The 26,445-nt window shown below is 40.2% G+C and overlaps 1 protein-coding gene across 1 annotated transcript in view; it reads left to right on the top strand.

The window, feature by feature from the left end:
* Positions 1-26,445, top strand: part of KLHL29 (kelch like family member 29) — an 853,771-nt gene that overhangs the window by 668,202 nt on the left and 159,124 nt on the right. Inside the window, exons 7-9 of the mRNA XM_066589171.1 lie at positions 687-825; positions 22,350-22,549; positions 25,429-25,688. Of these exons, the coding sequence (XP_066445268.1) occupies positions 687-825; positions 22,350-22,549; positions 25,429-25,688 (599 nt within the window). The remainder of the gene's footprint in view (positions 1-686; positions 826-22,349; positions 22,550-25,428; positions 25,689-26,445) is intronic.

Raw genomic sequence — 26,445 nt, 5'->3', positions numbered from 1 at the left:
TAAAGTCTTGCCAACATTTCTTTATGTATTATTTCTCTTTCTTACATGTATTAACAACAGCAATATAACGACAATGTGTTTTATTCCCGCTGGTATGTATATTGTATACTTGAAGGTTATTACGCTTTGTGTTTTCCTGCCTAGTTTTACTTTACGCGTGGATTTGTTATTATTTTGTCTGTGGCCTTTTTTTATCGTCCAGTCTTGCCAAACACAAGAGACATAAAAATATATGTGTCTATACATAGAGAGAGAAAAGATAATCAACGACAACCATCAATCACACAGTTACATGTAGGTGCTATCCCGAGGCAACCAATCAAATTCGTTGTATCCATTGTGTCCATTGTCAAGAGTGGACAAGACTTCATTAGGCCTACAGGCCATTTCCACTCCATTGGTAGACAGTCATTTAAAGCAAAAAGTTGTGTGATGTCATCACTCCGGGTGCAGTGATGTCACTCGTTTCACAAGTGGTGTGTCCAGGCCAGTCTTAGTCTACACATTCGAGCAATTTAGGAAAGAAGCAAAGTTCTGATTGGTTACTATGGTATGCACTGGTTGTCCCGATTTCCTTCAATTGTTTATTCTTCATTTTCTACGATATAAAAGAAAAAAAAAAAAAAGAAACAAATAGCTCGTTCTTAATTGGAACCCTGGCAATGTTTGTCTTCTCTGTTCTGCAGAAATGTTGAAGGAACTGAACCAGCAGCGCAGATCGAAAGAGTTTACAGACCTGAAAATTATTGTTGAAGGAAAAGAGTTTGAAGTCCATCAAAATATTCTAGCTTCCTGCAGCTTGTATTTCAAGGACCTGATTAAAAGGTTTGCCTCCCTTCCAGCTGTGATCTGGTCTGTTCTTTTGTAGGGCGCATATGTGTGGCTTTATTTTTTTATTTATTTTATTTGTTTTTTTTTTATATCTTTTTATTTTTTTTCCTTCCCCTTTCTTGCAGGTTTGTGAAGAATGAATCTCCTTGTCACAGAGCCAGTAGCCATTCTTTCCAGTTTTCTTGAATGTACTTGTACAAATTGAAACCATTGAATACCTTTGTCTTAGACTCCTGCCGAGCAATTATCTCTGGTGCCCAAGTTTAGCATCCACCACCCACACCATAGGCTACCCCTCTCCCATTCCGCTGACTCTTTAAAAGGTTAAATACCATCATGACCATAATTAGAAATTAGATCTGACTTTTTAGCGTCATGCCGATATATAAACAAGCAACAAAAACAGCTAAGAAATACAAAAACATCATTCAGATTCAGTCCATGTTAATTGATGGCTTCGGCAATGTTTTCCTAGGTCCCCAGCTAATTTTCTTTGCAGCCAATTTATAAAATAAGTCTACTGTCATTATTCTAACGCTGAGCTTGGTGCAACCGCCACGCATCAAATTAATTGTCTTTAGTAAAAAAAAAAAAAGAAAGAAAGCTACAGACAGCATCAAAAATCAATCGCATGTTGCCTTAATTAGATGTAATATCTGCCTAGACAGAGCTATTACTGACAGTAAGGTCGGATCATGTAGACAGCTTCTGTCATCTGCCATCTTTTTTTTTTCTTTATAACCCATTGAGGGATGATTTTTTTTTACATTTTCTCTTTGCCCAGATTTACGTTTTATTATTAAATTATTTATTGAACATGGCAAAAAAAAATAAATCCATCTTTTTAAGAGGTAGGACAGAATAGCAAAAAGTCTTGAACTAGAGTTAACGCCTATTTTTCTCAAGCCTTTCGAAAAATTAATCCTCGTGCATTCTTTGCTTTGCAGCATGGCCCTGAACTGAGTGCCAGAGCAGGAGGGTGGTAGCCGTGTGCCATTGAAGACATCATGTTACCATTGCTTGCTATGAGAAAATACTGAATTTCTATAAACTAACGCTGTAGAAGTGATGTTTTCCTTTCAGGAGGTTGATGCATCTGGTTCCTATTTTTGATATTTTTTGTGTCTGTTCTTCTGATTGATCTAGAGAGATGTGTTGATGCATAATGATTCCATTGACTGTCTTATTCTTAACTCTATGTTGACACTACTTACGGTAGGCCGTTGATGGTGTATTTTTTGTGAGTAGTAGTGTTTTTGTTTGTCTATTTTTGTTTTCGTCGGTTTTGGATGGTTCCTCCTGATCCTTTGTTATCTTTTTGCCACATTTGAGCTTAATATTCACAGCAGCGCATGATGGTTGTTATCACTTAAAAGTACAGAGGCTACTTATTCCATTCATAATAGCAATGGATGGAGCCCTCTAGCCTTTTTCGGTTAAAAAAAAAAAATCTTCCCACTCCTCTGTGTTTATGCTTTTGAAATTCAATTTATTTTATCACTTAGTGGATGGAATTCATCAGTTATTTTCCTCTTCCCAGTGGTGCAGAGTTGAGAAATTTATTGGAACATTTATCTAGCTAGTCCTCTTCAAAATAGTTGGAGGTTTTGTGAAATTGAGTCTTATGGGGGACCAGAATTTTTTTTAATTATTTTCTTTTGTAATTGTGTGTTTGCTTGCTGGCTTTCCCTGTTATGTATGTCATTTTAACTAAGTGATGAGACTGAAATTATCATCACAATTTTAAGAGTATTTGTATCCTGTCAATATTCCAATATCCTATATTTTGGGGTTTAAAACAATAATTTTTATTAGATTTTGACCAAGGAAAAATATAAGATTGTTACGGATTCAGAAAGAACAAGACAGTATAATAAGGTAAAATCAATGACATCCATGGAACTAGGCCAAGCTGGCCTAACAAAGTCTGGGACTGTTATACAATTAGTGTCCACAGACGGCAAGTGTCACAAGGGCCGACCACAGCAAGTATCACAAGTGAATGTAGATTAACAAGGGAAAGACAAGGAACACAAGGGCAGAGGGAGGGGAGTTTCTTGGTTCTATCGGCTAAGTTGTACAGAATAACTATGTAGAAGATATTCGAGAAGACATTCAATTAGTAGTCAGAAAAAATACATTTTCCAGGGTTTACTTTAACCTTCTTGTTTCCCAAAAAGTACACAAGGGGAGAGCCGGAAAAGCCCAAACCTGCAATCCACCCCTTGGTTTGTGGCTTGAATGATTGTCTATTGTCAAAATGTGCGGGCTACTTTGAGTCTTTCTATAGACTCTCAGTCATTATAAGATAGGCTTTAAAAAATTTTTGTAAAATAATGTAACTTTCCTTAAAATCTTCATAAATAGCCTGAGACCTTGAAACTTTGCAAATGTTTTTGTTACAACTTTTTGAAAGGAGATGTGTACTTGACATGTATGTGAATATTAAAATCCCTTATTGTATGTCCACATTATATGGATATTAAACATAAAATAAAAGTGTGATGAGAATAGTCACAGCAGTGGATTTTTTTGGCCGTTTGTGGAATTGGTATAAATCCTAAGATCCAGAGAACTAGTTGCTTACTTCAAAGAAATGTCCATTTCTAGTCTCTCTTTAGTATGCTGTAGATTTCTGTAGTACTTCACAGTGATGCATCCGTAGACACTACTGAGCTGCATGGATTCTCCAGATGTCACCCAAGACAAGAGAGTCTATATGGGGAAGATGGATAGAGCCTTAAATTCCTCCTAAAACTACACACTACTATGTTTGCTTTAGTGAAAAAGTACTGAAAGTATTTTGTTCTACAGTAAATCGATAGAAATCATCAGCGCTCTCAGTCTCAGAGTCATATATAAACAGAGATTCTGACTTCCACAGGAGAGTTAAGGGAGTTTTTAGTAAGTAAGTCTCAAAGCAGACAAAAAAATTAAAGGGTCTGAAAATAATACATTGAAAAAAAGCCATATTCACTAAATAAATAATAAAAACTGCACAAAAATACATAGCTAAAAGAAATATATAGATAGTCACAGAATAAATATATAAATGCATACAAACTGTTTTAGATTTTTAACCTCTTTCTAACTGTAAAACATAAATAATTGTCATGAGTTATGAAGGTGAATCAGTTCCAATCCTGGTAGGTGGCGTCTGTGGTCAACAGCTGACACCAACCAACAACATACAACCACTAAGATGCCATGGTCAATGTGGGGCAAGCCACTTGTTGCCTCATCGGCATCCCTGTATGTACTCCAACATATTACCGGTAAAACTAATGGCTCCTCAAAAACCTTACGCAGCCTCATCGATGCAAAAATGTAAAAATTCTGGATCTCAAAATATGGTGACAAAAACTATTTATTTTTTTAAAAGTAGTAAAATAAAAACTCTATGTGAATTGATCATCACAATCGTACCGACCCGCAGAATAGAGTGAACGTGTCATTTTTACCGCACTGAGAACACCATGTAAACAGAAGCCAAGAGACAATGCCACAATTATGGGTTTATTTCTAATATAATCCCACTTAAAAATATTTTAAAGTTTTTCAATATATTATATGATACATTAAATGGTTCGATTAAAAATACAACTCGTCCCACAAAAACAAGGACTCTTACATTATGCCGATGGAAGGAAATAAAGTTATAGCTCTTCGATGGTGGGAATGAAAAATTGAAAATGGAAAAATAAACAAGTCTGAAATGTGTTAACACTAAAATTACAGCTTTAGATCAGAACACAAAAAATTGGCAAAGAAAATAATTTTTTAATATCAATATTTAACAAAAAAATTAACCTACCTTAATTTAAACAGTTTCCATTAATTTTACAAAAAGATCTAGATTCTGACCCATTTTGTCAAGATTAGTTTAAAAAAAATCATAGAATCCTAGAATGGTAGCGTTGGAAGGGATCTCCAGGGTCATCGGGTCCAAACCCCTGCTCAGTGCAGGATCACTAAATCATCTCAGACAGATATTTGTCCAGCCTTTTTTGAACACTTCCATGGAAGGAGAACTCATCACTACCCATGGTAACCTGTAATTTCTAATTTCTGTCCCCTCTCTTTCAGTTTCATCCCATTGCTTCCAGTTTTTCCTTGTGCAGATGAGAATGGGGCTGATCCCTCTGCACTGTGACAGCCCTTCAGATATTTGTAGACAGCTATTAAGTCTCCTCTCAGCCTTCTTTTTTGCAAGCTAAACATTCCCAGATCCTTTAACCGTTCCTCATAGGACATAATTTGTAGACAGCTTACCATCTTAGTAACTCTTCTCTGAACTTGGTCCAGTTTGTCTTTGTCTTTTTTGAAGTGGGGTGCCCAGAACTGGACACAGTATTCCAGATGAGGTCTGACTAAGGAATACATCCCAGAATTGTGTTTGCCTTTTTGGATGCTGCATCACATTGTTGACTCATGTTCAGTCTATGATCTATTGGTATACTCAAATCTTTTTAAAATGTGTTTCTGCTTATCCCAATTCCCAGATGTAGGACTCCTTGTTAAAAACCTTTCTGTTAGTTGGTGCCCACTGTTCAAGCTTTTCTAGATCTTTTTTAATACTCTCTCTCTCTTCCCTAGTGTTAGCTATCTCTCCTAGCTTTGTGTCTTTGGCAAATTTGATCAGTTTCCCATCAATTCCCTTCTCCAGATCATTTATAAAAATGTTGAACAACACTGGGCCTAGGACAGAGCCTTGTTGTACCCCACTTGATACATTTTTCCATTTGGATGCACAGCCATTTATGACCACTCTTTGAGTACAATCACTCAGCCAGCTGTGAATTCACCTAACAGTTGCCTTGTCAATCCCATATTTGGTCATTTTTCCATTGACCTTGAAGTCAATTTACCTGGACCTTGAAACTTGAACTCATTTAAGTTAGCTAAGTGTTCTCTTACCATCTCTCTGCTTATAGATAGCCTGCATTCTTTTATTCCCCCAATAGCACAGGGAAGATCAGTTGATGTTACGACTAATTTCTGAGAGAAAAAGATACAAAATAGGAATTTAAAACCTCTCAACATCATTCTTAACCAATTCACCATTTTCATCTTGTAAACATCCAATAGCATCTTTGACTTTTCTTTTGCTTTTGACATACCCCCAAATCCTATTTTATTGCTTTTGGCCTCTATTAAAGGCCTCAATTCATTATTAGCTTTAGCTTTTCTGACACTTGCCCTACAGTTTCTGCAGACCATATAATATTATTCTGTAAATACTTTCCCTTCAGTTTTTGTAACCCATCTCTAGCAAGCAGTCCATCATATAGGTAATTTACTCTATGGTCTAGAAATTGAAATCTTTGCTGACGGCACCATTGACGTAGAAAGTTGTTCACCTCTAGAATCCTCTTCCATCTTCTTATTCCATGCCCATCCACTAGAAGGATGGATGAGAAGACCACCTGTGCTCCTAGTTCCTTCAACTTGTTCCAAGGTCTTCAAAGTCTCTGCAGATAGTTGCAAGGTCCTTTTTTGCACTGTCATTTGCCCCTACATGTATTAGTAGGAATGAGTGGTGTTCTGTTTTGACAGCATATCAGATACATCTTTGATTTGTGCACCTGGAAGAGAGCACACCTCTCGTGAGTTGTCAGATCTGCAGACAGCGGTCTCTGTTCCTCTCAATAGGGAATCCCCCACAACCACCACTGTAATGACTTTGTGGGAAGAGTCATTTCTTGTTGTACCTGTTTCTACTCTGGTCTGGTCTTTTTGGTTAGTCATTTCTTGCTGTACCTCCTTCTCCTCTGCTCTGTTCTTTGTGGGTAGAGTCATTTATGGCTGTACCTCTTTCTCCTCTGCTCTGTTCTTTGTGGGTAGAGTCATTTCTTGCTGTACCCCTTTCTCCTTTGTTCTGTTCTTTGTGGGTAGAGTCATTTCTTGCTGTACCTCTTTCTTCTCTGCTCTGTTCTTTGTGGGTAGAGTCGTTTCTTGCTGTGCCTTTCTCCTCTGCTCTGTTCTTTTTGAATAGAGTCATTTCTTGCTGTACCTCTTTTTCCTCTGCTCTGTTCTTTGTGGGTAGAGTAATTTCTTGCTTTACGTCTTTCTCCTGCTCAGGAACCAGTACTAGGTCCCCCTGCATGAGAACCTGGTACTGGTTACTGAGCAGTATGGGTGCTGCTGGCTGACTCCTGATCCTCCTGCTTCTTAGGGTCACATGCTTTCATTCCTCTGCTTCTGCGGGTACACTGGACATTTCTTTTCCTTAAACTTGAAGACTTTCTTCTGTTTTGTCAAGGCAATCCTCACCTTCCTTAATGAGTTATAATATTGCTATTCTCTCCTGAAACCTTTTCCTCCAGTAGAGACACAAGCTTGCATTTCTGGCAGGTGAAGTTTGTTTTTTCCTCTGGTAGATCTGTAAACCTATAGCATACGTTACAGGTCACCATATGGCTCCTCTCCTTTTCTATGTTGTCAGTTGATGTCCAGTTCCAAACTTCTAAGGCCTTAGTCAGACGGGCGTTTTTTGCCGCGATTTGCGCATGCGCATGCGTCCGGCGATTTTATAAAACCATTGCTTTGCAATGGTATCGGACACATGAGCGCTTTTTATGCGCTTGTCGGATAAATTATAGAACAGAAATCGCAGATCGCACCTATCTGCGATCTGCGATTCCTGTTCTCTTCTCTATATGCGCTCAATGCGCCGACCCCATTGAGAACATATAGAAGACAAATCCTTCTTCTCTGCCACAGCTGTAACAGCTGTGGCAGGGAAGAACGATGTTTGCCCATTGAATTCAATGGAGCCGGCGTGCGCGGGATGAATTGTCAGGAAGGGCTTAAATATATAAGCCCTTCCCTGCAATTCATCCAGAAATGTGTTAAAATAAAAAATATATATATACTCACCTGCTCCCGGCAGCCGGAGTTCAGCGCGGCCGGCCTGCAGTGGGTGTGAAGGGGGTGTGAGTCAGACCTGCCCCCTGATTGGCTCAGCGCTTTGCTTTCAATGGAGTGGGCTGTATTGCCGGCTCCATTGAATACAATGCGCCTGACAGCTCCGGCCCGTTTCTAATGAAACGCGGCTAGGAGCAGATTTTCGGGCGATTTTCGGGCACCGGTCACGCGATTTGCAGATGCGCATCCATCATGCGATCCGCAAATCGCGCGAAAAAACGCCCGTCTGACTAAGGCCTAAAAGTCAAAAATTGTAGTGAAGTTACATAATCCGTATAATACTACTAAGTGTACTGAATGCAACAGTTACAATATTTTATATGTAAATTTCATTTCTACATTTTTCTTCATGCATCACATAGTATTAGAACAAAAAAATCTGAGAGACGTGTAGTAAGTTCCAAGTAGAAAATATGTTTAAAGAATCTGTGAAAGTAAATTTTCGCGTATTCAGTAAGCTGTCACATCTGTCTTCTTCATAACTTCTCTTTTAAAAGAAAAAAAATGAATGAACTCACGAATTTGTGTTTTATTATTTCTATTGAATGCCTCAAAGACGGAGAGAGAGAGACATCTTTTGATTTATAATGAAATATTTGATAGATGATGATGAGAAGTATACCGACCGGCTTTTTATGTTATTTATTTATTTTAACACGCCATTATTTTTTATTTAAATTTCTTTTTGCATCTTCTGTCTCCACACATCTTGCTTTTTTTATTCTCTCCCTTCCCATTCTTGCAATACTTTCAAGATTTATCCTTTCTTGATGAAAGGAAACTTTCTTGCGAATAAAGTAAAATGGCAGAAAAGTTTTAAAAAGCTCAGTACTTTTTTGGGCTCTGTAAAAAAAATGACAATTGATAAAACCTTAATGAGATTGGCCAGGATTAAAAAAATAAACCTGCCTTTTTTTTCTAAAAACAGCTGTATACCTGTCCATGGCTTGTGTCTGGTATTGCAGCACAGCTGCATTAAAGTGAATGGGATACCGCAAATGACTTGTAGATAGATGTGCGCTGTTTTAGCAAGAAAGCAGACATGTTTTTTTCTAAATCTAGCCACAACTTTTAATAATAGAAGTGTTGTGTGAAAATCAAAATTAATTGTTATTAATGACCAGGTAATTATTTCTTAATAGAGGTGAGCAGGTAAGTGGTCTGCCACATTCACTAAGTAGAGTGGTCACAAAAAGTTGGGCATTTTAAATCCACATCCTATAAGGAAGTAAACACAGAATGTGGTACGGTGGACATACATGCTAGGGGTCATCAGCTTTAATACCAAGGGCCCAGATCATCCAACGTCTGCCAAAACTGAGAATAATCTGGACTGAATGATCTGAGCCCTGTACATTAGAATTGATGGCCTCTGAGGACATGTTCAGATCTGTGTTTATTCCCACTATCCCACTTCCATTCTTCCACTCCGTTATAGGAGCAGAAGAATAAAAATGAAGGTAGGGACAAATCTATGATATGCCGGGCACCAACAGTGGCCAATAGAGATGAGCGAGCATGCTCGGTTAGAGCAATTACTCGAAAGAGCTGCGCCTTTTTCGAGTAACTGCCTACTCGTTCGAAAAGATTCGGGGATGAGCGGGGGGTTGCGGGTGAGACCCGGGGGGAGAGAGAGATCTCCCTCCCCCCCCCCGTTCCTGCCCACTCCACCCGGCCACCCCTTGCTGCCCCCCCCCCGAATCTTTTCGGACGAGTAGGCAGTTACTCGAAAAAAGTGATGCTCGTTCGAGTAATTGCCCTAACCGAGCATGCTCGCTCATCTCTAGTTGCCAACGAACTCCATTAACTTTGATGGGATCCATTGGATTTACGTTATGGCTCTGTTATCTTACTTGGAAAATAGTGTGGCATACTACATTATTTTTGGAGACATCTGCAATGGAGATTCCTACACAGATGTGATTGAGGCCTTACCAAGCACTCTAGCCATTATTCTTGTGGTTCCAGTTAACAAATTCCTTTTGTTAGCGCCTACAAAAAAGGGGTTTTACTGGGCTTTGCACTTAAAGATGATCTGTCAGCTACTATATCTTGAAATGTCTACTTTAGTACATACTTGTATTTTCTTAGAAAATAATCTTTTCTTAGAACTCTGCTTTTGAAAGTTCCTCAGTTATTTATCATATGATAAATTGACAACTGGGTGTAACTGTACCCCTTGTTAATAGGGTGTGTCCTCTACACAGTATGACATACAGCACTGATTATGTATAAACGGAAGTCCCATCAGCACATAAAGTATCCCACACCTGTGGTTGGACCTCCTTGTTAGATGCAGCAGCCACACGGATCCAGACTAACTCCGTAGAACAATATCATGTGAAGAAGAGAGACGTGGCAGCATCAATGGGTGTAGAAAATAGCCAAGAGTTTATTCTCCCATAGTACAGAAAGGCATCGTTCGGTCCCCAATCGGACCTTTGTCAAGCTCGATTGGCGACCGAAACGTCGCTTTTCTGTACTATGGGAGAATAAACTCTTGGCTATTTTCTACACCCATTGATGCAGTCAGCACTGATTAGACAGTGTCAAGGTGTTTGGGCACATGTCTCTTTGACAAAAGAATAGTAACACACGGTTGTTAATTTATGCTTATATTTCCGAAGGAATAGTTCAATGCAAAGTTCTAAGAAAAAAAAATACCCTTGAGCTGTTATTTTATGGAAAAATGTAATCATTTACTGAAACAGATATGTCAGGAGAGCTGTTGGGTCTTCTTTAAAGTGACCCTCTGGTTTCAGGGCAAAATTCTGTCTCAGGACTGGAGGAAGTTATATTATCTGCAGTTGTTTTTCTCTGCCATCCCTCCGATCTGCCAGTTCTGGGTCCTGTTTTTAGCCATGCAATCTTCAAACTACCTCATCCCCATAGTGCATTGCTAGTGTTAGACTACCAATGCGCTATACCTGCTCTCTGATTGGACTGGGCTGTTCATGTGATGGCCAATCGGAGAACAGTGCATAGTGTGCATTAGGTAGTTAGAAAATGATGGCGGCCATCTTGGACAGCCAAAAATATGATCCAGAACCAGCGAATCAGAGCTGCAACACATAAGTGCAACTGCTTCCCTCTACCTCCAATCCCGTGACAGAATTTTATCCATAAACCGGAGGGTTACTTTAAACTTTAAGAACTGTAAGGACTAGAGATGAGCGCGTATACTCGCTAAAGGCAATTGCTGGAGCGAGCATTGCCTTTAGCGAGTACCTGTCTGCTCGAGACTGCAGGTTCGGGTGCCGGCAGCGGGCAGGGAGCTGCGGGGGAGAGCGGGGCGGAATGGAGGGGAGATCTCTCTCTCCCTCTCTCCCCCCCCCCCCCCGCTCCCTCCTGCTGACTGCCGCTACTCACCGCTCCCCCGCGCCAGCACCCAAATCTTCCATCTCGAGCGGGGAGATACTCGCTAAAGGCAATGCTCGCTCGAGCAATTGCCTTTAGCGAGTATACTCGCTCATCTCTAGTAAGGACCCATTTGTTCAGTCCGCCCCTGATCAGGATGCCATGTTATGTTCAGTGATATATGGAATATAATAACCCATAGCAATGTAATAGAGCTACATAAGACATTCCAAGCTGCAGTACAACATACGGGCAAATCTGTTCTACATGAATGAGAAATATAAGCCAATAGGACAGAACAGCCGGTAGCAAAACTATACCGGATTGTTCCTTTAATGCCAAATTTACATAGCCAGAAAAGAATAGGAGAGGTCCACAGACATTTATTAAGGGCCGAGTGCTAGCTGGCCTCAATATATTTATTTTGCACAAAGACAAATAGTAACTGGAAGGAAGAAGGTGGCCTCCCGTGGCCTTTTTTTCCATTAAAAAATGTCTTCCTGTGTGCTCTCTGCAGATATTGCTCTGAGCTTAAAGTGAAGGATTTGGGAGTAAATCTAAATCTGCTTCATTCTTTAAAATTGTTTTAAAAAAGTAATTTAAAATAACAAAGACAGCATTACAGCATCGGGACTAGAGAAGGCCGTGGGACACCACAAACGTGCGGAAACAAGTAGAAAATTTTCATTTCATCCATACCATGTTGATAGAGGTTGGATATTTCATACAAGAATTCAGGATTTACATAATGACTGCCTTCATGGTCGTCTATGAGACGTTTGTATCAATGGTGTTGCCCCTAGCAACCTTTTGTTTTGAATTTTTTGCGATGTTAGAATCTGATTGGTTGCTATGGGGAACACGACTCTTCTTATTTTCACTATCTTATAATTGACCTAATATGTTAGAAAATGTATTCTTTCCATCCAAGAATGAACAGCTTTGAAGCCTGGATTTACATTTTTGAATTTTCATTGTTTCCCCCACCACCACCACCACCTCAGGTTCCGCTGCTGACTAAATGAGTCACAATGAATTCATCTGTATAGAGTGCCAACAGATATTATTCAGACCTAAATGAGGCAATACTTAAATGTTTACTTTGTGTATGTAAAAAAAAATGTATATGTCAAGTAAAAAGGGAAAAATTTGCAAGGGTCAACATCCAACCCTACTGTCCAGGTCTGGGCTTTGAAGGCTTAAAGGAGCTATCGAAGGAGTAAAGAATCCTTACTCGGACCTGCGGTGTCGGAACCACCACTTCTGTCCTGGTTCCAACTCCGGATCACATGGCATGTACTCTCTGTGTGGCCGTCACATCATTGCAAAGGGTTGGCTCTTCGACTCATTGTAGTAAGTAAGGCAAGTCCCTTCACTGTCACAACCAATGCAGAGACAGATGTTATTAATATGGGCAAAATAGCCAGTCCCTTGCCGTAAGGTGATGGGGACAAGGTGGTGTTGCTTCTGTACCATGTGACCCTTTGTAGGAACTGTGCTGGAGGTGGAGATTCCGACACCACCGGCCCACTAAGGATTAGCTTCCCTGGACATCCCCTTTAATAACTTTGTTAGAAATCCCAGCTCAGCTTAAAAAATAATATAAAAGGAGTTAGGTTGGGTTGCAAAAAATAGACTTACTTATAAAATTTCTCATGTTCTTTGGTAAGCCATAGCAATTCTTAAATAAAATGAAGTAAAGTAACAGTAAAATCACTTACCTTGTACTTCTCTCTCTAGCTCTGGGTACTAGCACCCACCTTCCTAGGACAAATATTAGGACAGAAGGTCTGGTGGTTTGTCATATGTTGTTGGCAGAATAGTGGGTGACTACTTTGGTCCAGGCAGGAACATGTAGACCCAGCGCAGACACCGACTGGCTGTAGCACCTGACATATTGATTGCATATGCCATAGTGTCTTATCAGTGGGGGTCCATCTGCTGGGGATTCAGTAATCCCAACAGTCTTTTTACATGTTACAGTAATGCTCAGATGATGAGTGCTGATCAACAAGGTTGACACTTGTCTGCTTGGCCTTTACACAAGCCGATTCAGATACATGATCAGGCATACAATCGTTCATCCCCATGAAGCTGTCATTGGTCAGATGCAAATCTCCCTATTTATATGGGAAGATCTGTATCCTACAACAAGGATTTTTTACTCACATAAAAGATACGATTACCTGACAAACAAGCTTTGGCTGGTTCGTTGGTTAACTGCCCGTCTTTTTACACACCCCAATGATTGGGCAAACAAATGTTCAGGTGAGCGTTCTTGTCTGATAATTGGGCTGTGCAGAAGGCCATTAAGAACTTATACATTCATAGTCACTCCCCATTATAGTAACTCTGGAGCACAGCAATGGGGGGTTCAGAGGTAGCAATCAAACCCAGGCCATGGTGTCTGAGGGAGCACAAAGGCCTCTTTGCCACATAAGAAGACACCAGTAATAATAATCTTTATTTGTATAGCACATGGCAAGTGGTGGACTGTATTACAGATCTTGCATTAGTGCTCCAAGTTACACCACAGTAGTAAGTGGCCATTCTCACTTTCCTTGGACTAGTGGGAGCCTAAGTGTTAGAAAACCTCCCTATCAGATATCTACAGTACATGCAATCCATGATCTTCAAAGGGATATTCTGTGTTCAGATTTATGGCATAGGATACCCATTAAATTTCTGATAGGCGGGACCCCCACCTATTTCAAGAACAAGGGTCTCCTAAACCTTACAATCCTTATGGAAGATGAGACAAATCGGAACACCAGCCTTGTATATGCTGTATGCATGACTCTCTCCATTCAAGCCAAGAAGCAGTCGTGTAAACATTCTCCTATGGATATCCATTAAAGGTCTATGGTCGAAATATCCCTTTAAGGCCAGATTTCCATAATACACTGTGGAGTTTCAAATAATCCCATATGTGAATGTAGCTACATTTTCTCCAGGAGCTCAGTCATTCCCCGTTCACACTGCTATTACAAGAAAGTAGCAATTGACTTGATTACACTTACAGAAAATAGTTCTGTAGACTGGTAATTAGAGGCGCTAATTGTCTGTAACCCTTTTAATGCTGCAGTATTCCCTTCTCATGGGGCATTATTTTTCATGAAATATTCTTTCCCGTAGTTGCTTGCTTACTTTACAGGATTTTGTACGAACTCTGCCCCCTTAAAAGCTTGATGTGCATCACAAATCCAGAGTAATGCATTTATCCTTGACGATATAAAGCAGGGAGACGTTTCGGGTTACAACAAAATCAAATACGAGGAAGAGATTATGTCGCTTCCTGGATGAAGTGTTTAAAAAATAAGTATTATTGAGTGGTATGAAAGTTATCAGAAGAGACAGGAGCGCTTCATATCCAGCTCGGCTAACCAGGTGTGGTGTCAAGGAGCCACAGTGTCAAGTCTTGTAAAGTAATCCGTCATTCTATAGGGGAACAAAGCAAAAACACTACCAGTAAATATGTCGTAAATTTAAATTTTACATCCAAGTAAGAAGTCATAGAAAATAGGGATGAGCGAGCGTACTCGGAAAAGCACTACTCGCTCGAGTAATTTGCTTTATCCGAGTATCGCTGTGCTCGGGTCTGAAGATTCGGGTGCCGGCACGGAGCGGGGAGCTGCAGGGGAGAGCGGGGAGGAACGGAGGGGAGATCTTTCTCTCCCTCTCTCCCGCCCGCTCTCCCCTGCTCCCCGCTGCGACTCACCTGTCAGCCGCAGCGGCACCCGAATCTTCAGGGACGAGCACTGCGATACTCGGATAAAGCACATTACTCGAGCGAGTAGTACTTTTTCGAGTACGCTCGCTCATCTCTAATAGAAAATGGGAAAATTTAGCAAAATCACAGAAAGATGGCCATGTTACTTACCATTGTACTGATAGGACAGAAACCACTCACATGACCACCCTATAATGAGGGGATTGGCTACTTAGGACTAAACTAGCACATAGATAAAGCATATAAAGGGTACCAGGCCAATTAACACTGCCAATCCGTAGCCGATAAGTAACGCACAATTTCACTGGTCTGTTTTTTTAGTAAATTTCAGTAACAACCAATATGGCCTCTAAAATAGGTGGTCACCCAGCTTTCATGATGTCTTGAGGTACATATAACAAATTATGCAGTGAAACAGCAGCGGAGAGCATATCTTGAGGAGGTTGGCTGGGCATGTGCCATAGGTGCTGGATGGTAGATGGGACTAACAAGCCACTCTGCATTCATCAGGGTATTTAGGTACAGAGATAGGGAAGCAAACTGACTTAATGCTCTGAGATGAAGGAAAGTTTAATGTGGACTCTAAGATTTCTCAAAGAGTGGTAACCCCCTCTAGAGGTAGTAATGGTGGCAAGAGGGTACATACCATAGAGGCAGACCAATGTGGCTGCTAGAAATTGCTGGATGCTAGACAGGGCTGAAAAGCTACTCTGCCTTGATCGGGGTCCTTTGGTAAAGCAATAGAGCAACAAACTGACTAGATGCCCCGAAAGAAGGAAAGACTAGTGTTGAAAGTCTAATGTTGACTCTAGGATTTATAAAAGAGTGGAGGTAAAAATAGTGGCAAGAGAGTACATGCCATAAAGTCACATCAATAGAGATGCTAGAGGGAGGTAACAAGCCATTCTGACTCGATCAGGATCTTAAGGTAAATAAATAGGGAAGCAAACTGACTCAATGCCCCAAGAGAAGGAAAGTCTAATGTAGAAACTGTAATGTTGACTCTAGGATTTGTGGTAACTCCTCTGGAGATAGTAATGGTGGCAAGGCTGGTCAATTTAGCTGCTAGATTTTGGTCCATTCCAGATTTGTCTTCCCGCATTTTATTGTAAGTGGGATGGATGTACCAAGGCATACTGTTGGGAGTGGTTGGGAGTGTCTCGAATTTTATCTTTGCTCTTATGTCCCTCATCATCTTGGTTTCCCATTAAATGGAAGCTATATGAGTTTAAACAAAACTTTTTGAGGAGCAAATATAAATAAAAGAGAAGAACTCAGGGACCTTACTTACCAGTGATTTTTTACTTAAGGAGGTATTGTCATTGTCTGCAAATAAGAAGAGAACAACGGGACCATCACAGCTAGAAAAGTAGTGGTACTCATATAGCTAATAGAGGGGGAGTGACAACTGTTCCAGCCAACATTTCTCTACCCGTTATGACTTTTTTAGCTCTTTGGGCTGTCAATTACAGGTAAAACTATTGCATTTACACACACAATGCAGTGTGATTTTTGTTTTAGGAGGCATGCTAGTTTAACCTAGTAAATGACATTGTAATCTGGGCTGTAAATTTCTGGAAAACCCAACAAACCACAGGTTACCCACCCTTCGGCCCAAAACCATAAGTATTCTGCAAAGAGGAGAATAATATCCATTCCTTTTCCTAGTGCATCAGCGCAAGAGTTTCCATTAGAATTGACAGCTCTGAATTTGTTAAGCAGGTTCCATCTGTCATACTCGGGCGTCTGCTGCCAGTCCTGTTATCTGGAGGGATATTGACCTGGATAAATAACGAAATTTCAATTATAATCCGTATTAAGCTGACCCCCTATTGCTGGCCTCGAGGAACCAGATCCTTTAATAACTATATTTCTTATAGTATTGGAAATCATACAAGTTTGAAGCTTCCAAGTGGGCTAACAAAATCTAGTGGCTTGAGGTAGCAAACACATGAGCCAGCTTCTGCCCTGGCATTCTGCTAGAACATAGAGACCATGTAGAGCTACCACCTGTCTCGACATAAACAGCCAGGATTTGGGATGTCCTCTTCAGTTTCTAGGATGCATAGATAATATACCATAACAGAACTAAAGCTATTTAAAACTATAGCAGCTGTTATGAGGCACCTATTGAGTAGTATGGGTAGTATGGGTAGTATGGACGCACCATAGCACATGAGTGCCTCCATTATTCGGAAGAAGGTAAAAAGATAAGCGAGCCTGTTTCCAATACAGCATTCGTCCAGGGAAAGTATGACCAGGTCACAGGTGAAACATGAAGTAGTAGCAAGGGTGAAGTCCAGCACCAGACTTCACTGTCCTGCTCCAACCATGACCTAAGGGTAGATTATGGTACCTGTTTTCGTAACATTTAGCAAGAGCAGTACTACACATTAGGGCACTGTTATGTGTTTTCTTTGTAGCACTATTCTGTATAGTATAATATAGCATTATTTAGGCACTATTGATGCCTTATTGTGGCGGCAATACTATTTCCCTACTGCCAAAAAAGTCATATGTCTACCATAGGGCCACCCCAGACCTTGTACGTTTATGCCCAGTGTCCTCCTTTCCTACAATGGATGGATGGACAGTCGCTGTCCCAAAATGGTAATGTATGATGACACTATGGATGTAGCAAAGTTTAACTTGAAAATGATAACTTTCTGTGGCAAGTTACCTTATATTAAGCCATTGAAAAGCTATTTTATCTTTGTCGGCCACTGAAAAATGATTGAAAGGGCGCATAAATGGTGACGCAAAACTTTTTATTAAAGGGGTTGTCCTGGACTTCTTATCGATGACCTATTCTAAGGATAGGTCATCAGTAGTTGAACAATGGGAGTCTGGCGCCCAAGATCCCTCCTGATTAGCTGTTGCCTGGGGCTACTGTGAAATCAATGGAAGATTTGCCTGCAGTACTAACCATGGCCAGTGTTATCTGCTTCCGAGCAATGGGCCCCCACCAATCAACCATTGATGACCTACCCTGAGAATAGGTCATCGATAGTAAAAGTCCTTTTAATGCGTTAAGCCACAAATTAAATTTTGCTACATCCGTAGATGCAACCCCATCTATGTCTTTAGGCGACCCCAGTTCTTTTCTACCAACCGCCTGCATATTACAAGCATATGATGCCAATGCCAGTTTTAGTATATGGTTGTATATACAATGTGTGTGTGTGCGAGCGATGCTGTTCAAGCCAACATAAACCTGACTGCATGAATATTCATCATCGAGTGAATGCGTGCTCCCGATACCGTCTAATTTTTCATGCTTTTTTTTTTTTAATTTCTAATTTTAAACCTTGTCACAATAAACTGTTATAGCTTTAGCTAGATTAATAATTCAGCCTGCAAGAACAGCATTACGGTTGGTCTAGAAGAACCGAGACCCAAAAAAAAAAAACACGCTCATTTCATTTCCTATTGTTGACTGTAGCCAGCTAGAACTCCAGAATGTTAACGCCAGTTCTTCTAGGATGTCGCCGATGTCTAAAGGGAGTTCAGGAAAGCGTTCTCTATGGTCAGCCGTGTGCTTTGTTAATATCCGTATTTTTCCCAAATAACATCTTGCTTTTTTTTCCCCTCCCTTCTTTTTTTTCCTCTTCGTTACCAAACTCTCTTACTATTTGTTTACTCTTTCAGGCCTATCCGGTCGTCACAATAGCTCCCAATGCACTAATGCACACTTCCAAATGCAGGCAATATCTTGATTTCAAATGATTTAAGCACTTTATGCAGGAAAACAGACTTGAAAACTCCTTAAGGATGGCTTCTGGCTTCGTGCGGGAGATCTGGGTGACTCCCTCCCTCCCTCTCCCCTCTCCTTGGCTCTCTAACCATTTGTCTGTCTATCTTGTCTTGTATTCTGTTTTCAAAGCTGTGTCACTGAGGTCTTTTCTTTTAGTGCCTAAAGGGAACAATATATTTTTAGCACAAAAACGCCTTTTTTTAACATATAACCTTGGAGAAAAAGATCAGAAAGTCTGATGAAAGGCGGCGTTTTATTTTATATATCTTTACGCTATATCAGAGCCTGTTTAAAGATCACAGGTCAAAGCGAGTCGATTCGGAAAAGAAAAGCTAAAAGTATATCACTTTCTCTTCCTATCATACAGCCCAGAGCTGCCAAAGCACCTTCATGCGCCAGCCGGGGCCTAGAATTTGTCCCCTTGTAGTGCTTTGCTGTTAGTTTGATTGATTCGCTATCTTTTATTCTATCTTTATATTTCCCACAGCGGCGCAGACTTCTTTTATATATACTTTTTTTTTTTTTTACTTCTTCTTTCAACTCACGCTTGGTCAAACTTTAGGCTAGTATAAATCCACATACCTCAAGCTAAGGAAATATCAAGAGAGAGGAAAGTGGAATTTAAGGCTCATAGAAAAAAAAAATTATCCCTACAATTGAAAATAGGGGAAAAAAATTCTGAATATCCTTTTTTTTAATTATGCGAAACGCGTTGTGGTATTAGATTTTTGGTCTGTTTAGTGTTTTGTCTTTTTTTAAATTGAACAGGTAATAAAAGATGCCCATACACATAAGACAAAACTCTTTTGCAATGGAATGTGAATTGGAGATTTCACTACTTTCCCTGGGAAAGAAGGATCGGGCATGTTGGCATTCGGCATGCTTGATCTTTTGTCCTATGAGAGATAAGCATAAGAGTTTAGCTGAAGCATATTTCCTTTCCCCCCACATTCATCTCCTCATTGGTTCCTTTGGCAGCAGGGCTTTATAACAATCAAAGCTTAAAGTTAACGTTTTAAACTGCCCTTAAAGAATGGAAGCTGAGCTTTGATTGGTTGCTATGGGCAACAAAGACAGTTTGTTTTTTTTTAGATGACTTTGATACATCAGACCGATAGTGTTTTCCTACAACTATTTTTACTAATACAGCTTGTCGGCAGTACTCCCAGGTCGTTTTACAGCCACCACTACAATGCAGCATTTGATTTGTTGGGCTTCTCCACTTATTAGGTTCATAAAATTGTGATTATTGTGGCAGTGAGATAAAGAGATACATGCCAAATCTAACATTCCTGCTAAGACTCCTTGTCCTTTTCTCTGCCCATGATTCAGTGCTGATTTTACCTTCACAAGAAGACCTGACAAGCTGGTTGCTAGGCTTTGCTGCTTGACAACCTCATTGGATAGTGTGCAGTTGCTAGGTAGTGTATCCCTAGCAACCAAACTGACAGAGAATAGGGAAAGAAGCCTGACAGCAATCGCACCATTATGTTCCCTATCTGATCCTGGAATATTAAGCAGATTTAGAAAAAAGTTAACTAGTAAGGAAATAAAAAGTAATAAAATAAATAGAGATAATAATAAACCTAGTATAATAAAGTAAATAGTACCAATGGCCCCTAATTTTTTTTACACTGTATTTTTTTCTAGATTTTTATGAATTAATTTCTGTTTGCCGTTTTTCTTTATGCATCAGATATTTGGGGCTGATAATGTAAAGAAAGAGCAAAGTGTTATTGTGCCCCTATTATTAATCGTTAATTTTCTGTTCCTTTCAGCAAAACTAGTTATCGGCCCATGGGCCACAGATGGGCTGTATGATAGACTAGAACTCTCAACAACTAATCGGCTTTCAGCTCTTGGAGGAAATGTAATGAAAGTCAATTTTTAATTGGTTGTTTTAAGATAGAGGTTAAAAAATAAACAGAATAGAACTCACACAAAGCAGTAGCGGCCTTTAACAGCCAATCGGTGCGCTGCTTTTGTTTTCCCATTTTAGCCGGAACCTGATTGTCTACCTAACTTTTTGTCAGCATAACTTTTCTATTTTTCTTTTATTTCTGTAAAATCTCTAAATAAAAAACATTTCAACCAAATAAAAAAACATTATTAATTATAAACCATGAAGTCTACTTCTCTCTTCAACCATTTCTTAGTTATACCTGCTTTTCTAAAAGTGACAACAGGAAATGGATGCCTATTGGGGTTGGCATCTGTTTTTCCAAAGCAAGATTTCAGGATCATATGGCAGAGGAGTAGCTAGACTGCCCTAGCCCCGTATCTAAAGGCTCTAGCTATGGAAGAGTAACTTGTTGACGCTCCTCCTGGTAACAAGCATACCAAACATTTGACCCACTAGTACCCATAGATATACCTCTAATGTAGGGAGAACACAGTATTGCATTGCATTACAAGGCAGATTTATCCTTCTGGGAAAAAATAAGCAATGACTTCTATAAGAGTTGAAATGCCACCATGTCTGTTGAAAGAGAGGAAACAGTGAACCTTACGCACATAGTAAAACCATATGTCCAGACCTGTGAGGCAAAAGATAGAAACCTCCTATTTTAGAGCCATACAAATCAGCCATACAGCAACTCACAGCCCATATTGCTAAAAAAACACTACCATTTAGCAATATCGGCAAGAATCGTACCAAAGTTTTCCTAAACTCATGACTAAGATTCCATCTGCTGTCTTAGTCCTGCATCTAAATATTTTGGTCAAGGTGTAGAGGCTTGTCGGCGCCCCAGCCCCTTGAACCCAACATGTGAGGAAACCCATGGTAAAGCCACGCTAAATTCCAATGTTTCCGTATTATGGAGTCCCAATGATTCAGCATTGCGGAGCTGTAAGCACTCTGGATGCCACCATATGATGCTAAGATTTTTTTACCCTGTATGTACCCATCAGACATAACCTCCATATGAAATCAGCAGTCCACAAAGGTACAGTATGGGCCCATAGATTTGTAGGATTTTTTTTTGTATTAATTCGACCCTGTGCACAAGCCTTTGTAGCTAAGAAATGGATGAATAGAATTATTCTCAACTCCAGGGACTATTTTTACTGGTGATTTTTGAGTCTACACTATTGAACTCAAATAGATTAAATGAACCAGTATCATTTTTCGCTACAGGCAAGGAGAATGCCCTGCAGAGACACAAATCTAAATGTCAAGTGCTTTTTGAAGAAAAAAAAAATGTTAAAAAGAAAAAAATCGAAAAAAGAAAAAGAAACAATCTCTAAAAGGAAAGTTGAATTAGTGTCTCTTTAATTCGTTCTCATTACAAATGCATATTCAAATACATCAACAATCTGCTTCAGTTGAACAATTTTAGAGCCTTTCTCACACTCAGTAATTAATGATCTCATTAAAATGTATTGTTTCCCTTTGAAAACTAACATTGTATCCCATTTTCATTAACGTTGCCTCATACTCCTTACGTATGCAACCTCTTATGCATGAGAATGCAGATAACGATAGCAATAAAAATGTTTTGTTTGTTTTTGTTGTTTTTTTGGTTATTTTTGGTTTTTTGATTTTGCTGAACGATCCTAAAAGTAAAAAAAAAACAAAAAACCCTTCTCTTTCAGATCCAGTAAGCGATGAGTTGTATTAATGTGATGTATAATCTTCCATCTGCCCAAAGGACTTAATGATGATGATATGCAGAAAAAGATCTGTTTTGGTTTTTTTTTTAAACTGTGAATTGGACCCATCTCTAAGAATGTCATTGTATTTGCCAGGTCATCGAAGGAACAAGCTAAAAACGGGGAGAAACTGGAACTGGCTATGTCCAATATCAATGCGGAAGTCTTAGAACTGTTACTGGAATTTGTCTATACAGGTTCCCTGATAATAGATTCAGCCAATGCAAAAATTCTTCTGGAAGCAGCGAGCAAGTTCCAGTTCCACACCTTCTGTAAAGTCTGCGTGTCGTTCCTAGGTAGGACGAAACATTCTTTTATGCTATAGATTTAAGGATGGCCTAATTTGGGTAAGGCCATTATGGCCAAGAATAGGGTAAAAAGGTCACTCAGTTCCATTAATTTTTTGTCATTTTTCTTTATGATGTTGCATTGTATTTTTATGGCAGAGTTGGTTGGTCATTGAGATATTCTTTGAGCAGTGGTGACTGGTGGTTTTACCTGCAGTTCCAAAAAAATGCCTGATAACACAATGCGATGTAACCATGAAATACATTAGATTGGTTGTTCTAAAATGAAAAAGAATTTAAAAAAAACAGCAGCAAATCCAAAAACACACACAAAAACCACTGGATGGTCGCCAAAACAATGGGGTATTTTAAACTACTGTTTGTAGTTTTACTACATTTCTTGTTTTTTTCAGTTGGTTTTGAGGTTTTTTTAACTCTTAGATATGCCCTTGACTATATCTCTATATTCTCTGTCACTGTGAATCATTAACATAAACCGTGATTTGGAGTATGTGACCTTAAAGGGTTATTTTGAGAAAGAAAAATGCCAGCCCCGATCCAGCGGTGCCAGTCTCTCCACTTCCTGCTGCCCAGTTCTGACACCAGATCATGTGGTATGCTGGCTGACTGACGCATTTCAACATTCCAATAACTAAGCCATCCTCTATTCTCTTGTGGATTGATGCAGAGAAATAGAAAAGGACTGGCTTATTTATTGAAATTAGCTAGTTAGTCAGCCCCCTGCATTGATGTTACTGACCACAATAGGGTAAAGGAGGAATCCATACCAAGTGTGTGGGAACTGGGCTGGAAGTGGAGGCACCATCACTGTTGGATCTGAACTGGACAGGGTAAGTTTTTTCTCCCTGGGTGACTTCTTTAATATAAAAATATCCTCTTTAATTGAAGGGTCTATTAAGCTTTGCAGATATAAAAAAAGTACTACCGATTTGAGTCTATAGCCTCTATGCTGACCTTTATGTCTCCATGGTTATAGTCTACCAATAAACCCCATGTAATCTGATTTTGTAGTCATACTCCTTTCTGTTCCCTACTTCTTGCTCAATTATATTCAGCACTATCTATTGAATTGTTATAGCCAGTAAAGGCCGGCATATGACTTTATGATGTGGGTCGGGATGTAATATCCTTTAGGCAATGAGTTCATGTTGATTAAAACAGCAATAGGAGAGAAGTGTGCTCATTTTTGAGGAGTGACCTATCCTGTCTACTCATCTTATTGTGTTATAGGGTAAATGGCTATACATATCAGAGGAGTGAGGTATGAACTACTGTATATGGGGACTGAATACTCTGTAGCAAATCAGATCATTAAAATGATTAAGGCAGCGGGAGAGGAGTGTTCTGACCTTGTGAGAGGCAGTAACCTGTCCTGTTTACTCATTTTAATGTGTTATAGGATAAACAGCTATACGTGTCAGAGGCATATGGTATGGACTATATAGGGACTGGGCATCCTGTAGCAAATCCGATGATGAAAATGATTACAGCAGCAGTAGAGGAGTGTTCTGACTCGGTGAGAGGCAGTGCCCTCTCCTGTCTGCACACTTCAATTTGTTATAGGGTAAACAGCTATACATCTTAGAGGCATGTGGTATGAACTATATGGGGTCTGACCACCCTGGAGGAAATCACATAATGAAAATGGTTATAGCAGTAGAAAAGGAGTGTTCTTATCCTATGAGAGGCAGTGACCTGTCCTGTTGGCCAATCTTATTGTGTTATAGGCTAAATCAGGGGCGTAACTAAATAAGGTGCAGGGGATGCGGTTGCACCCGGGCCCAGGAGCCTTAGAGGGCCCATAAGGCCTCTCTTCTCCATATAAGGAGCCCAGTACTATGAATAAAGCATTATAGTTGGGGGCCCTGTTACAGGTTTTGCATTGGGGACAAGAAGCTTTAAGTTATGCCTCTGTGCAGCATGGTTTAGGTATGGGTACGGGTACAGATACAGATAGAAGGGGGGGGGGCAGCTCACCTTTTGCATCAGGGCCCCTGAGTCTTTAGCTACGCCCCTGGGTTAAATAGCTATGCGTCAGAGGCATGAAGCATGAACTATATGGGGACTAAACAGGGGCGTAACTAAAGGCTCAGGGGCCCTGATGCAAAAGGTGAGCTGGGGCCCGCCCTCTATCTGTATCTGTACCCGTACCCATACCTAAACCATGCTGCACAGAGGCATAACTTGAAGCTTCTTGGCCCCAATGCAAAACTTGTAACAGGGCCCCCAACTTTAATGCTTTATTCATAGTACTGGGCTCCCAATATGGAGAAGAGAGGCATTATGGGCCCCCTAAGGCTCCTGGGCCCGGGTGCAACTGCATCCCCTATAGTTATGCCCTTGGGACTAAACATCCTGTAGAAAATCAGATGATGAAAATGGTTAGAGCAGCAGGAGAGGATTGTTCTGACCCCGTGAGAGGCAGTGACCTGTGCTCTCTACTCTTCTCATTGTGTTAGAAGTTAGAGGGCTGCATATAAATGGGCAAATTTATAAAGTAAGTGGGGAATGAACACCCTCTCACCAATGTGATCCTGTGAATAATTACAGCAGCAGAGGACAAGTATGTTGATCTTGTCAGAGACAGTGACCTGTCCAGTTATAAGTAGAAGGGGCAGAGTATGTGCTAGCAGTAAATGATGATGTCCACACATTAACCATCATTATTGTCATGATAATATTGGTTCTGTTACATAATAACCCTCAGCTTTTATACCCATTAGAACAGAAGTTATAATTATCAGCCTTCATATAATTAATCATGAGCAGATGGTCTGAAGCAGGTTACTGTCATGTAGTGCTTATAATGACAGCGCTGAACCACAACACCTAAAATACAAGTCATTTGCTTGTGTTTCTCTGTGCAGAAAAACAGCTGACTGCCAACAACTGCCTGGGCATCCTGGCCATGGCAGAAGCCATGCAATGCGTGGAGCTGTATAATATGGCCAAGGCATATGCCCTGCAGAATTTCCCTGAGGTTGCCAACCAGGAGGAGATCCTGAATATTTCCAGAGAAGATTTTGTCTCGTACATATCAAACGACAGCCTGAATACTAAAGCCGAAGAGCTGGTATATGAGACGATGATCAAGTGGATCAAGAAAGACCCGGCTAACAGAGCACAGGTAGGGGAGCGCCATCTCGTCTTATTATTAATATGACTTGCAGAAAATGTCTAAAGTCTTTGGATCTTATAAAGTAATACTGCAAGTAACTCCCTTCGAAGGCCATGGAGCTGTTCATAGTGCAGGTCTATTCCCACCAAGTTGTTCTGCTTTGTTTGACTATTTCCAAGCCATACTGTAGATAGATTAAACACTGGTCAAGTGTTAAAAGGATATGTCCAGTATTAGAATACATGACTACTTTCTTGTAAAAACAGCGCCACTTCTGCCCATGGGTTGCATCTGGTATTGCAACTCAGCTCCAATGAAGCAGACGTAGCTGAAATACTACATACAACCTGTGAACAGAAAGAAAGCAGCCATTTTTTTCCCACCCTCTAGACCTTGTTTGCATGATATTGAATCCGCATCAGATTTTTCCAAAGTGGTTTATAATCTGTGGCAGAAATCTGAGTCTGTGCTAATCCGCGAGTGGATTTCAGGATGTGGATTCTAAGTGAAATCTGTATCAAGAATAGACGACCATTTTTTTTTATCTTCAGTGACATGATCCTGAGCTTCAGATTTACACTATGTATTTACAGTTGAAAATGCCATAGATCAGCATGTGGATTAGCTCCATTCAAAAGGGCTAATCCATATGTGGATTTCGCCATGTGGATTCTGCACGGACTGCGTGCCCTACAGGCCCTTAGTGAGTGCCACTGCAGCAAGCGCAACGTCATTGGCTTCTTCTGTTTATGGGCTGCCTAGCTGT

The sequence above is a fragment of the Eleutherodactylus coqui genome, chromosome 1 (genome assembly GCF_035609145.1).
Source record: "Eleutherodactylus coqui strain aEleCoq1 chromosome 1, aEleCoq1.hap1, whole genome shotgun sequence".
Classification (NCBI taxonomy): Eukaryota; Metazoa; Chordata; class Amphibia; order Anura; family Eleutherodactylidae; genus Eleutherodactylus; species Eleutherodactylus coqui.
Note: the sequence above shows the minus strand (reverse complement) of the source record. Positions and strands in the feature narration are given on the sequence as shown.